The 15,050-nt window shown below is 41.6% G+C and overlaps 1 protein-coding gene across 2 annotated transcripts in view; it reads right to left on the bottom strand.

Annotated features, from left to right (window-relative positions):
• The window catches only part of RFWD3 (ring finger and WD repeat domain 3), a 34,075-nt gene extending 23,581 nt beyond the window's left edge, over nucleotides 1–10,494 (bottom strand). Inside the window, exons 1-3 of one of the 2 annotated variants that reach the window (XM_070388725.1) lie at nucleotides 10,341–10,494; nucleotides 5,453–6,029; nucleotides 443–645 (exon numbers count right to left, since the gene is read on the bottom strand). In XM_070388725.1, coding sequence (XP_070244826.1) covers nucleotides 443–645; nucleotides 5,453–6,027 — 778 coding nt within the window. In that variant the 5' untranslated portion in view covers nucleotides 6,028–6,029; nucleotides 10,341–10,494. The remainder of the gene's footprint in view (nucleotides 1–442; nucleotides 646–5,452; nucleotides 6,030–10,340) is intronic. The other variant, XM_005894333.3, reaches the window with a different exon arrangement.
• Nucleotides 10,495–15,050: the final 4,556 nt, after the last annotated feature.

Raw genomic sequence — 15,050 nt, 5'->3', positions numbered from 1 at the left:
CATACAGCTTTGCTTTCTACCATAATAAAATGCCCTAGGCTCATCCTGTATATCTCCTATCACAGACTTGGAAAAAAGTGACCAATTCAGTGGGTCACAAATCACATAAAATTGCAAGCCAGATAAAATCCTTTCAGTATAGTTATGGCCAGTGTAAGCTCATGGCATCACCAACTCAACAGACATGAGTCTGAGTAAACTCCAGGAGTTGGTGACGGACAGGGAGGCCTGGCATGCTGCAGTCCATGGGGTCGCAAGGAGTCGGACAAGACTGAGCGATTGAACTGACTGAGTGTAAGCTCTGTACTATAAAGCAGTAATCTATGACCTCCGGAGTGAAGAGGAAAAGTATCAAAACACAAGTCTAGAGTTTCTAGCCTTCTGGAGCCTAAGCTTGTCGGATGTTGACCTTGTGAATGAAATCTGGATAAAGAATACTCACCTTCTAAAACAACAGCTTCAGGCTCCTCTGCCTGGGCAACTCCCTCCTCAAACTCTGTGGAGCTGTCACTGTCAGAATCAGAACTACCTGATACCTGCAAGTCATCAGAGACAAGATTCCTAGTCTCTGAATCATAAGAGGTGGTTGATGAATGAGGCTGGGTCCTGCTCGCTTGAAAGAAAGCATCCAACGGTGCTCTCAACCTACGCATGGAGAAAGACAACAGAATTCTAGTACAACATACTATCATCACAAGAATAATCCACAGTAATTTGGAGGTAAATCCTAGTCATTTTAATGCATCACCAGGCCATTAAATGCTGACGTAGGAACAGAGATTCAGGCAGATGCTGACTGGACTACATATGCTCTTTCCATTCAATTATTCCATTAGCTCACACTGAAGGTGGACCCTTCTGCTAAAAGCTAATCTTACTTTACTGGTACTTCTTTTGTCAATATCTTTTAAAGACATGACTCATTAATACATTAAAAGAAAGAAAGAAAACTAACTTGGCAATTTGTCTGCTGATATTAGGGGGCTGAAAAGAGAGTGAACAAGACAAAAAACGGCCCTATTGATCAAATACAGCCTCATGAATTCTGCTGCTGCAGCTACTCAGACCAAGGTCTTTGGGGGTATTAAGTCTGGCTACAGTCATTATTGTTTCAATTCTCATTTTAAGCCATTTTTCTTTTCAAGTTAAAAATGCTAAAAAAAAACAACAAAAAGTTAGACGTTCTCTCTTTTGCCCACTCAAACTTTCTGTTGAGCTCTCCAGTGATTTCTTTTTCCATTTAGTACATGTATCAACTTCAGTATTTCTACTTTGTACATTTTTATAACTTCAGTCTCTTTATTAAAATTGTCTACCTGGTGACACGGTGTTTTATCCTTTGCTTTAGTTTTTTGAATATATTTAAATAATCTAGTAAGTTCAACATTTTGGTTTCTTCATAAACAACTTTTTTTCCTGTGTAATGATTATATTTTCTTTACACATCTTATATTTTCTTGAAAATTGGACATCTCATAAAACATAATGGGATAACTCTGGAAATGAGAATTCACCATTCCCAGGGTTTGTTGCTGTTATTTATTATAGTTGCTACTGTTTGTTTAGTGACTTTCTGAAGTAATTCTATAAAGTTTGCATTCTTTGCTATGCGTGCTGGTTAGCTTTGTGCTCAGCTCATGACTAGACAGAGATTTCCTTAAACACCTGGAATCAGTAAGCCTCCCAGTCTTCACTGAGGTATCTGACGTGTGTGTTGGGGCACATCATCAATAATCAGCCAGGCAGGTGACAACTCTACCTTATACTTCATTTCTTACTTATGCAGAGCCTCAAGGTCAGCCAGAGATGAGAGCTAACTGCCTCAGTGCCTTCTTAGGCCTCTCCTGAGCATGGGTACAGCTGCACACAGCCCTCGACATGTATGTGGCCTTTTAGATTCCCATGAATATGTCAGAACTTTTTAAAACCCCATATGAAGATCACATTCCCCAGCTTTTCCTTTTAGGCTTTTTGATTAGTCTAATGTTTGCCCCAGTGACCATCCACTGCCTCAAGCAGATCCTGGGGAATAGGCTTTAAGCATAAGTCAGGAATAACCTTTCAAGTGGCATTTTCCAGGAAATCACTGAACAGGTGAAACAAGAATTCTTTGGGATTGAGGTTTCAAAGTACCTCCAATTCCATTCTACTCTCTCTAGTTGCTTCTAGGCTACTGGCCCTTCACTGTGATTACAGGCAGTTTTCAAGACTACTATGGAGCTGAAGAGAATGGGAATAGGGAATGTCACAAAGCTCACAGTTCTTACTGAGACTCAACTGGCTTTCTTTGAGACTCACTCACTGAACTGCTATAAGCACTGGATAATTTCCAGAATACTGAAATAGTTGATTTTGATAAATGTTGGCAGTTGTTTCATTGATTCGATACAGAGGATTTTTCTGAGGTCCTTATTCTGCCATTTGCACTAATGGCACTCAGGTTTGCCTTTTTAAGAAAATGCTAAGCAAGTTTACAAATTTATTTTTAAGAACTGTGCGTGAACAGCAGCTATAGCTACTCATGAGGATAAGCACATAAGCGCAGCACTGCCTAAGAACATTTGAACTAAATGAAATACATAATAAAGTTAACCTATTACAAGCATAGGGCTTCCCTTATAGCTCAGTAGATAAAGAATCTGCCTACTGCAATGCAGGAGACCCAGGTTCAATTCCTGGGTCAGAAGATCCCGTGGAGAAGGAAACGGCAACCCAATCCAGTATTCTTGCTTCGAGAATCCCATGGGCAAGGAGCCTGGCAGGCTACAGTCCATGGGGTCCTAAGAGTCAGACATGACTTAGCACCTAAACCACCATCATTACATGCATATCAATAGCATTCTATATAGAAACCAGCAAAAATTAAGTGATTAACTTTTTTTAAAAAATCACTCATCAATATTGCTTTTATTAGCAAATAGGCATTTCCAAGGTCAGCAGGGGACTATGAAGAGCAACTGGGAGACAGTGGTTAGGAGTATAGTCTTAAAATCCTCCTCTTTTCCTGCACTCATCATCTCTAGATTAAATAACAGTAGAATAAATTCTTGCCCCTTGCCTACCCTCTGTAGTCCTAGATTCCATAAGCTCCATGAAAACAGATACCCTGATCTGTCCTGTTCAGATGTATGTATCTCCAAGGCAAAAGTTCAGTCTCTCACATAGTGGAGTGTTACAAATAGTTGACAAATGAATGATGATGCTGACAGTCAGAATCAAGCAGCCTCAAACAAAGAAATAGGAAAGGAGTTTGTGACCTTGATTGAGAAGTAGTTGGGAAGAATATCCCACTAGGTAGATTCCCCCAATGTGGTGGAGCCTGAGGCAAAAGCATCTCACCTTGGCCCAGGCTCTCAATACCGGGTGCAGGGGTAGTGTGTCAGGTGAGTAAATGCCGCCAAACACCATCATGAGAAATTCACTTCAAGATATTCAGAAGGTATAAGCAAATCAGTCCTGGGAAAGCTCAGATTTCTGTGTGAATTTAGTGTGGAATTTATTCACAACACAATATTTAACAGCAAAAAATTTTAATGTCTCATTTATCAGGCTCCAGAATCCATGTTCCCTGCACAGTGCTTTGCCTTGAAGGTTTATTCTCTTTGTGGAGACAGACAAACTGACATCATTTAACATCTAAATTCTGTAGCTCAATCCCTGAGCACAGATTCTATATACATCAAGAAATTTTCTGATTATAGAGTTTGGCTTCTGTGTGTCAGTATCCTCTAGGAGAACCATGCTGACAATACCAGAGAATCTGGTCTCTGTGCTGTTTCTAATTTTCTCTGTAAATTGGCGTCTGGTTTATAAGTGTCGTTCTCCTGTGAACTCATTACACTAATATCCTCAACCAAGTACAATCCCCTCACCCACTCACTCAATGTATGAACAACCAAGCCTGAGGACAATTTAAGAGTCCTCTTCACAGTTCCTGAGGATACCACTCTCAATTCTCAGCCCCCTTATTATTTCAACAGGGTCGCCAAATTGCACGACAAGGTACCTTCATCTATGACACAAATATATGAAATCCTACTTTGCTTTGAAAATCATTGTAAATGGCACCTTAAAATAACAGAGTAGCATGCACTTGCAACTCCTGTCAACACAGAACTAGGCTCTTCTCACCCCTGATGGATCACATCCAGCATTGACCAGGCATTAGACTACAGCTAAAGTAACAGCAGCCCTGATACACTAATTAGCAGGATCCACTGAAAAGGATGCTGAAATTCAGAATCAGAAGGCACAATTCCAATTCCAGGGTTATCTCAGTCAAATCATAAATCACCCCATCATCTTCCTCATTTGTAAAACACAGGTAACAGATGGCCCAGCTACCACTATTTAGTGCCATCTCATTCTTTTCAATATTTATTTTTTATTATTTATTTGTTTGGCTGTACCGGGTCTTAGTTGTGGCATGCAAACTATCAGTTGCCACATGTGGGATTAAGTTCTCTAACCAGGGATTGATCCCAGGCGCCCTGCATTGGGAGTGCAGAGTCTTAGGCACGGGACCACCATGGAAGCCCCACATTATTTTCATAGTGTTAGAAAAATGGATCTGATTGAAGCTTCCTTTATTTGCTTTTGTAGACAACAGTCAGACCCAGGTTCCAACATCAGCTCTAACCTCCTCTGTACTGTCACTCCGAGACCCTGAATAGATCATTCTCTCAGGGTCCAAGTTTCTTTCACATTTAAAATGAAAAGGTTGAATTCAGTCTCTTTCAACATTATGAAGACATTTAGAGAGCCAACTGTGGAACTAAGTATTTCAAATAAAGCAGAAGTTAAAAAACAGATTAAAATATAGACAACTGTTATTCTTCATAATAACTGTTAAGACTTGACAGCTAACCCCTTCAAGAGGCAATTTCAAACCAAATCCTATGGAAGAAAATTATTTTTAACTCTACAACACAGTATCAGGTAAGGAGGGCTAGAATGTTTCCCACTTAGTCAGATAAGCTCTATATTAATTCACACTCTACTTTTCACAAGGGTTCTCTAAATCCAGCCTGCCCATCTTACAAAATCTACTGTACCACTAAGTGCAGTGCCAATGAACAATGAATCTCGGGCAAGTGGAATGGACTTGCAAGTTAAAAAAAAAAAAAAAAAAAAAAAAATATATATATATATATGATGTACGAGAGACAAATGCTCGAAAGAAAAGCCAGCCTCTACAGACATCACTGTCAACAAACTACCAACAAGTTTTCAAAACCTATCTGTATACCTTTATCCTCTCCACTACTTTGCGAAGTAAATAAACCAAGTAATTTTATTTTCATCTGATTTATGAGGTACTGAGGGTTCAGAAAGGTTACCTGACTTGCCAAGTCACAATGCCAATTCCTGGCAGCACTGGGGCTATCATCGGGGCCTAAGGTTCATAATTCCCAATCAGGGTACTAATCCCACTATTTACACATCTATTTACCTGGCACTGTTTGTCCTCTGGGACCCTCCTGCTCTTGCCCTCCGTGAAGCAGAACTCCTCCTACTCCTCCTCGCTCTCACGGGCCCCACTCTGCGGTCTGAAGTTGGTCGCAGGAATTCCAGCATGCCATGAAGTCTCTGCAGCCCACTGATGAAGCTGTTCATTGAATCCAATGAAGTCACTTGGGGAGTGTGGTTAGCACCAGATCTCGGTCTAAACTCCTCTAAAACTCCTGGATTGAGGTTCCCCACAGTCTCTGTTTCTGAGAGCTCCACTTCCTCTAGATCAATAGGTATCTGTGGAATAGGCGGAAGCAGCGGCACTCTCTCTGGGCTGTTGATCAGCTCCTCAGGAATGGGTTGGAGCAGAGGTGGTCCTCCTTCTATGCTGACCACCTCAGCAAGTACAGGATGCAACATGGGTGGTCCCTCCTGGCTGCTGACCTCCTCAGTATGAGGAGGCTGGAGCAAGGGTGGTCCCCCTTGGCTGCTGACCACCTCAGCAGGAGCAGGCTGTTCTGCAGCACCATGATCTAATTGCACCTGAAGATCATATTCCATTGCTTCATGAGCCATCACTGAGGAAGCAACATTTGTAAAAAGTATTAGTAAAATGTATCAGCTACATGGCATGTTTTATTTAATTATGGCTATCATTTAATGTTTAAGATCATTCTTGACAAAACTGAGAAACTTAAAAAGATGATTTTAGCTCTTTTCTTATAATAAGGACTTTTAACCAGTTATCCTGTTTGCCCTTCGAAAACATAAAGTCATGTGATCATGCTGCTGCTGCTAAGTCACTTCAGTTGTGTCCAACTCTGTGCGACCCCATAGACAGCAGCCCACCAGGCTTCCCCGTCCCTGGGATTCTCCAGGCAAGAACACTGGAGTGGGTTGCCATTTCCTTCTCCAATGCGTGAAAGTGAAAAGTGAAAGTGAAGTCACTCAGTCGTGTCTGACTCTTCGAGACCCCATGGACTGCCGCCTACCAGACTCCTCCATCCATGGGATTTTTCCAGGCAAGAGTACTGGAGTGGGGTGCCATTGCCTTCTCCGCATGTGATCATGGCACTAGTCTTTGAAAGAATCTATAAAATAAGAGAATTGAACTACTGAAAATAATCCCCCAGACCTCTTGCAGTTCTGTCATGACCTGTATATGGACATTTACTACAACAAATGCATACAATGCTATATTTAATTTTAGTAGGCAATATTCATCTTTCATGGCACTAAAGTGCAAAAAATAAACACAGAAAGAACATTTTCACAAAATAATTAATAACTCAAAACAGAAATTTACCTATTTCCTCCAAAAAGGCTGAGCAACCTTTATTTACTTCAACTTTTTCATTACTTTTGTTTTCTGTCTCTAAGTCCATTTGTTAGTCCGTTAAATAAATATTTATTAAGCACTGGTTATGTTCCTTTCATTATTTGTTTCCTGTCTCTACTCCACTACATTAGTCTATTTTTCAAGAAATATTTAAGCATCTGTCATATAGTCAGACACTCCACAGAGGCAAACAGATAAGTGGATAAGACCCAGCGTAATACAATTTACATTCTAGCAAATGAGAGAATAAACAAATCAATGTGAAAAATTATATATTGTGCCATTTGGTTTTGGGAGTGGGGGGCAAGACACAACAGTGAGAGGTGGCCTCTTATAAGTGAAAATTAAACCAAGACAAGAAGGATTAAAAAAAAGTTGGCCATATGAAGAGCCAAGAAAGAGTTTCAGAAGAAAATTAATACAAGGTGTCTGCTAAGTATGGGTTTAGTGCATCAGAGAAACTAGGAAGCCCAGCATAACGAGCACAGTAAGAAAGAGCAGACAGTATGAGATTTAATATGAGGAGTGAAGTTGATGATACACAACACTTTCACTAAAAGGCCTTGGTAAGGAGTTTCTTCTGTGTTAGGAAAGGACTGTATGAGAGGAAAAGTGCAGGCAAAGTGACCACTTTATAGTAGCAGTGGAGATGGAAGAGTAGACAGCTTTAAGAATCCTCAGTATAGTCATGCCACTTAAAATCTTGGGATAGATTAACTACCTAAGAAGGAATTGAGATAGAAGAAAAGCAGGCCAAGGACTAATACCAGAGACATTAACATTAAAAGGATAACAGTTATAGGAAGAGAACCCAGAAACCAAGACCATGAGGTAGGAGAAAACCTGGGAGAGTGTGGTGTCTTGGAAGAATGATGCAAGGAGGGGACAGTCAGATGTGTCAAGTGCTACTGAGGGGAAGAATGGCCACTAGATTTAGCAATGCAGAGGTGACAGATAATCTAGAAAAGAGCTGTTTGCCGAAAGTGGTGAGTAGAGGCCAGACTGGAGTGGTCAGCATAAATGCAGAGAAGTCCAATAAACACAGCGGATGAAGTATGTTTTTCTTTCCTAGTCATTCCTGAAAATCCATGAACATGACCCTGATCCCCTTGCAAGAAATAGCATTAAAAAAAGAATAAGTCACAAGCACAAAGCAAAGAGTGTATGAGACATACAAATCAGTTTTCCATACCAAAACTGGTAGGACTGTGTGCTACTGAAAAGCAAGCTAATTTCCACTGAGGGAACTGTAGAAACAACATATCACAGAAGACAGCACTGAAAGATGGAGATGGAAAGGAGGATCAGCTGAAAGCCTGTGAAAGTAATCTGTTCCTCAAGGAAACAAAAAACACCTCTCCCTATGCTGCAGAAAACTGGAATTTTGAACCACACAGACTTAAGACCAGCAGTGAAAACAAGGAGTTAAGTGAAATTCTACAAACTTTCACAAGTGTGAAACACTTCCAACCCTTCTCCCCAGCTGCACAAATCCAGAATGCAATATTCTGGTTTTTACATATTCTCTGTGCCTCAAGGCAGTAGATTAGAGGACTGTTCTCTAGAGAAAACCAGCTGAAGAGAAAAGATCTATAAATACTAACACTTGTAAATCTCAAGAAAATGGCTAGGTCTCTGTCCTTACATCTAATGGTAAAAGTCCCTTGGTTGGTAAGGTTCAGTCATTCATACACAGCTTCCAATCAGTTTTCTGGGGGGGAGGGGGAGTGCTCTCTGCTAAACAAACAGCCAAAGAACAACTGACATTCAAGAAAAGCCTCCAACATGAGAGGAGACCAAAGCAGACAAAGAGAAGAAACTTGGAAAAAAGAAATGTGATGCAAGAAATGGTAAAAAGTAAGTAAATATAATAAATCCAAACTTAAAATGCCAAGGGAAAAAAATCAAAATAAAAGCTTTAATAGAAGGATTGCAAAATAAACGTGAAGAACTCTCAGAAAACAAAAGACAGCAAAAAATAATATTTAAAAGGTTAAGTCAGAATACCTGACTAACTGAAGTACAAGAACAAGAACTCAAAATGGAGAAAAATGTGAAGCAAAACCTCTGGTCAAGACGGAACCATAAACTTTCTTCCAACTAAGAATCCCAATTCAGTAAATTTCCTCAAAAATTATACTGAAAAGAAAAAAGCAGACTACAGATGAAACTTCGTTATTAATTCCATCTTTAGGGCACTTAAAAATATGCAAAACCACACTACTATATGGATTTATAAATATAAGGTAGTATAAAACAAGCCCGAGCATGAAAAATACCCAATTCAGGAGAGGGAAGGTGCTGGGGTACATATGAGGTTTTGACTATAGAATTTATTTATTTAAGAAAAAGAAAGAAAGAAAAACTCTACCAAAAGGTCAAAGTCAAGATTTGTTAGATAGGGGTGGTGAATGCACGAATCTTTTAAAAATTATTCTGTGCTCTTTTCAGTATGGTTAACATTAAAAAGTGAAATTTCTTCCCATGATATGCCAGTTCTGATTAGAGAACAAAAGTTCTGATGAGATGTGAAAGGCCCAGAGCCAAATCCCAGCCTCATTCATCGGTGCATCCTACACAAGAAGTACACAGTAGATGCTAAATACTTACTGAATTACCCGCCATACATACACCTAAAAACGCAAAACCAATCAACTTCTATGAACATATCAGCACCCAATATTGACAGACAGAAGAGATAGAGAACAACGTCATCCTGGAAGAAAGTTCTCTACACGGCGCCGTGCTGGAGCAAAGCTTCCCCATCAATGTGGGCCAACACAGAACCCGCCAGGCCTGGGGTTGAGCAGGCGCGCGTCGGCGGGTCCCCCCCCCCCTGACGTGAGCAGCCCGGTCCTAGAAATCCCGTGGTTTTCCCAAGCTTTCTTATTCAGATTTCAACCAATGTCCACGCTAGGTGCGATGAAGACTCCCAATTAAAAAGACGACTAGGCGCGGGCGGGGAGTTGGGCCGACCTGGGTTCGAATCCCTGTTCGGTCACGTCCTACCTGAGGCCCTTACTTAGGACGGTTGCCCAGCTTCCGTGTTCGACTTATTCGTCTTTAAAAATGTGGGGATAATACAAGTATTTACGTCACAGTGTTGCTGTGAGGTAAAGCTGGATAGAACGATAGGTCTTTTGTTCAACTTGAAAGTGAGGCAAGTAGCGGGCACTCCGAGGGACAGCAGTTATCTGCACAGGAAGAGTCCGAGGCTCCACTCCCTGGAGAGCGACCAGGGACCTCTGACTCCGGGCCAGCGACTTCTTGAACCCCGCCCCGCGGCGAACTCTGCTCGTTCCAGGAATCCGGAGTTCCTTCCTTCCCCGCCCCACCGGCACCTCGGGGGCCGCCCCAGCAGCCCCGGAAGAACGGGAATTTAGGTGCCTCGGCCCCGACCGTTGGGGCCGCCCGGAGCGCCCAAATCTCCTCAGACCACCGAGTTCAAGCCCGCCCCCAGCCCAACTCGGGCCCTACGTCCAGGGACCCAGGGGAAGTCTTCCCGGACCCAGACGCCCAAGGCCTGGGGAGAGGCAAGCGCCCGCCTCACCTGAAGCCAGAGCACACGGTCAGAGTCGCAAGGTCGCTGGAGGCGCCGCAACCCCCTTAGAAAAACTTGCCGGACGGGCTACCACAGCCTCTTGCCCGCCGCTCAAGCTGCCCGCCTGAGGTGCTGGCTCGGCCTACTCCTATTGGGCAGCAGTTCCAGCCGGTAGCCAATAGCCTCTCTTCTTCTTTCTTTGGTCGCCGCTGACTGAAACAGCGGCGCTCTCATTGGCTGACCCTTCGTAAACGGGGCAGGCAGGACCACGCGCAAGGAAGCCTCGTACAATTGGTAGAAATCAACGTCCGTCAACACGCGCCCAGCCCCCAAAGAGAAAAACGGAAGAAGGATTTTACCGCTCTTTGTTTGAACTTTGTGGCGGGAGAAAGTTGTAAAGGAAAGATTTCTTAGTCCATTTTGAAACTATGAAAGTATTAAAACTGTGCCTCATGCTGTTGCTCCTAAAGTCTTTGGTGAAGAAGATGTCTGTCACCAAAGCCAACCTTAGCATTTGTACTTTTTTTCCCATCTCCCTGCCTTTAAGGGAGCTTCTACTGAGCAAGGTTAGTACGAGGAGTAAGGAATTTTATTTTGTAAACAAATACAAATATTATGGAGTAGAAAGAAAAGTATTTTGAATGATTCTCACTGTTGTATAAGTAATGGCAGAGGAGCCTCCAGGGAGCGGACCCTCAGACTCTAAATATGCAGATTAGACAATACATAGAAGCAAAAAAGAAAAATTGTCTCCAGAGAAGTCATTGTTAACTCCGTTTAAAATCTTCATCTATCTAAATATGGATATTTAAATATAGATGGAATTGTTTTAATCTTAATATATCTTGAATTACTTTCCTTGTCAATGAATACGTAGGCACATCATCAAATGCTGAATGATTCTTTAAAAATTTTTTACATTAAGAGTTAATAGGTAATACTCACATAGCAAAAAAATTTGGAAAACAAAAAGGACAGAATTTGGACAACTATGCAAAGAGTCGGACACGACTGAGCGACTGAACTGAACTGAACTGATGAAAAATACACAGAATGTTTCTGAACAGTTCTGGGAGTATATTCATTTATGATCCATCTAATGGTCATGTTGGGCGCCGAAGAATTGATGCTTCTGAACTGTGGTGTTGGAGAAGACTCTTGACAGTCCCTGGGAATGCAAGGAGATCCAACCAGTCCATTCTGAAGGAGATCAGCCCTGGGTGTTCTTTGGAAGGAATGATGCTAAAGCTGAAACTCCAGTACTTTGGCCACCTCATGCGAAGAGTTGACTCATTGGAAAAGACTCTGATGCTGGGAGGGATTGGGGGCAGGAGGAAAAGGGGACAACAGAGGATGAGATGGCTGGATGGCATCACCGACTCGATGGATGTGAGTCTCAGTGAACTCCGGGAGATGGTGATGGACAGGCAGGCCTGGCGTGCTGCGATTCATGGGGTCACAAAGAGTCGGATGCGACTGAACTGAATGGTCATGTTTACTAATTAGGAGAATAAGAGAATAAACACACAAGCCAGAAATGTATAGTCTTGTCTCCAACCTCCAAAAGTTTCCTATAATTAGAGGACAAAAGTGTTGGTTGTGTTCCATTTTAGGGGAGAAATTCCTGTTTACAACTTAGTGGGTGATTACTTACACCACCAACCCCCCTGTTGCACTATGCACCACTTCACGGAAGAGTGGTTTAGATGTATGTCTTTTTTTCCCCTTCACCAAAAGGTATAACTAATGGTATATTAGTTACTAATTAGAAACTACATGATGGTAACTACTGTTATGAATCTGGATGTATAAATAAAATGAAAAATTTGAAAGAATTCTCAAGGTTAAAATATGCCAAAGAAACTTAACACTCATGGTAAGCCTTCTCCCCAGGCTCTGGGGAAAGCCAATAGTTTTCCTGTAGCATTAGGAGTACCATCATTCATTCATTTTCTAGTCCATTCAGTCAACAAATACTTTATTAAACCACTACTGGAATCCCAACTCTGGTCTATATGGTATATTATATATACACTTAGTTGTTCAGGGAGATTCCCTGGTGGCTCAGATGGTAAAGCGTCTGCCTGCAATACAGGAGACCCGGGTTCAATCCCTGGGTCGGGAAGATACTACGGAGAAGGAAATGGCAACCCACTCCAGTACTCATGCCTGGAAAATTCCATGGATGGAGAAGCCTGGTGGGCTACAGTCCATGGGGTCGCAAAGAGTTGGACACGACTGAGCGACTTCACTTTCTTTCCTTTAGTTGTTCAGTTGTATACAACTCTTTATGACCCCATGTACTGTAGCCCGCCAGGCTTCTCTGTTCATGGAATTCTCCAGGCAAGAATGCTGGAGTGGGTAGCCATTCCTTTCTCCAAGGGATCTTCCTGATCCAGGGATCAAACTCGGGTCTCCTGCATTGCAGGCAGATTCGTTACCACTGAGCCACCAGGGAAGAGGGATATGGTATAGAAAACAGAGACGACTCTTGACCCAATGGAAATTACATTCTACTAAGTGGGGGTAGATCATAGACCAATAAACAAGAATAAAGTAGGTAATTTCATATGGTAAATATCATAAAAGTTGTAAACAGAGGGACATGAATGGAAAGTGCTTAGGAAAATCCTCTTTTCAATTGAAGATTCAAGAAAGGACTCTCTAAAGTGCTGATATAAGAGCTGAGATCTGAAGACCTCAGAAAACATTTGAGAAAAGTGCATAGTCCATACATGACTATAATAAAAACAGAGTAAGGTAAGTGCTGTGATGGCCACGTGTGACTGGATAGGACTTCAGGACAGCTGGGTCCTGCCTCTCCTCCCCGATCATTGCTACTATTTTACATGAGGTGCTCCCCATTTTTGGACCTCATTTTTTTGCATGGCATAAATGGACTAAAATGAAAAGTTGTCCCTGTTTGAAGTGCAGCAAATCTAGAAAACAACAAAATGTTGCAGAAGTTCAAAGCAGGTTGAGGGGAAGAAAATCTCCTCTACCAGATATTAACAACCAGAACAATGGTGGTCTGAAATTCCTCTGCATCAGCCTTTTAGAATGCTATGGGAATTGAAGTGTGCACAGGGTGCTATTAATATGCAGTAGGAATTTATTCTCCATGTTACCACTATTCTACTAATACAGCATGAGATCCCTGGAAGTTGCCTTGAGTGGATGCAGGCTTCATGGGGCTTGATGCTTAAACAATGTGGAGGAACCTCTTAAAGACTAAAAAATTAAGGACTTCCCTGGTGGCCCAGCGGTTAAGAATCTGCCTGCCAATGTAGGGTACATGGGTTTGATCCCTGGGCCAGGAAGATTCCATATAGTTTGGAGCAACTAAACCTGTATACCACAAGTGAGCCCAAGCTCTAGAGCCCACAAGCCACAACTGAGCCCGTGTGCCTAGAACCCATGCTCCGCAGCGAGAAGCCACCACAGTGAGAAGTCTGCACACAGCAACGAAGACCCAGCACAGTCAAAATAAATAAATAAAAATTTTTTAAAGGACTACAAAATTTAAAATATAAAATTACTTCCAACAAAGGCCAACCGTCTCCTGTTAGGCAAATCCTTTAACAGACAATGAATAAAAGCTCTGGATAAAATATTTTTAAAAAACAGCTACCTGGGGGCACTGGAAAGCAGCTAAAGGCAGGTAGAAACTAGAAGCGGGGGGTGTCTATAATTGGAAAAAAGAGACAGCAGTAGGGGAATCTCCTGCCTTTTCATGGATTTTATCCCAAGGGTAAGACCCCATCAGCCCATTTGCAGTGGCTAAAACTTGGAGAGAAGCTCTCAGTCTAATTTGGTTGACAATCAGAGGACAAAGTTTGGAGCCACCATAGTACTTAGAAAGTGAGAGGGAAAATTCAGGCAGGGAGAAAGCCAGAGAAGAAAAGCCTCAATTCTGTATATAATCTCTGCCCAAATCTCTATCTTACCTCTGAGTTAGGTGGAGCAGACTTCAAGCAGCCAGCTAAGCCTAAAAGACTGCACAGCGATGTGCAGTCATATGTAAGCAAGTACAGGGGAGACACAGTTTGGAATTTAAGTCCAGCCAAATTAATTGCCTGTTAAAAAATACTCTCTGAAGAACTATGACACAGTCCATACTCTCTGTAACTATCAGGAAAAGTATCCAAGACAAATTCCAAATTACTGGAGGTATGAAGATACTTGAAACATAATCCATAATCAAGAGAAAAGTCAATCAGTGGATACTAACCCCAAAATGACCTAAATGGTGGCTTTAGCAGACAAGGGTTTTGAAGCAGCTATTGTAACCATTGTCAAGGATGTAAAAGAACACATGTTTATAATGAAGGAACATGAAAGAAATCTCAGCAGAGAAATAGAAATAACAAAAATAGGACCAAATGGAAATCCCAGAACTTAAAAATACAGTATCTCAATTTAAAAACTGACTGGATGAGCTTAATGGAAAGTTGGAGACAAAGAAGAAAGTCGATTAACCTGAAGCTACAGTAACAGAAGTTATTCAGTCTAAAGAACAGAGACGAAAAAGTAAAAGAACAGACCTTCAGAGATCTGTGCAACATCTAGAAGTCTAGTATGTATGTAATTGGAATCAAAGAAGAGAGAGAATAGGGAAGAAAAAATATTTGAAGACATAATAATCCACATCTTGCCCTCAATAAAAAATTAGCTCAAAATAAGTCATAAACTCAAGTATAAATTCTAAAACTATAAAAT

Source organism: Bos mutus, chromosome 18 (genome assembly GCF_027580195.1).
Source record: "Bos mutus isolate GX-2022 chromosome 18, NWIPB_WYAK_1.1, whole genome shotgun sequence".
Taxonomy (NCBI): domain Eukaryota; kingdom Metazoa; phylum Chordata; class Mammalia; order Artiodactyla; family Bovidae; genus Bos; species Bos mutus.
Note: the sequence above shows the minus strand (reverse complement) of the source record. Positions and strands in the feature narration are given on the sequence as shown.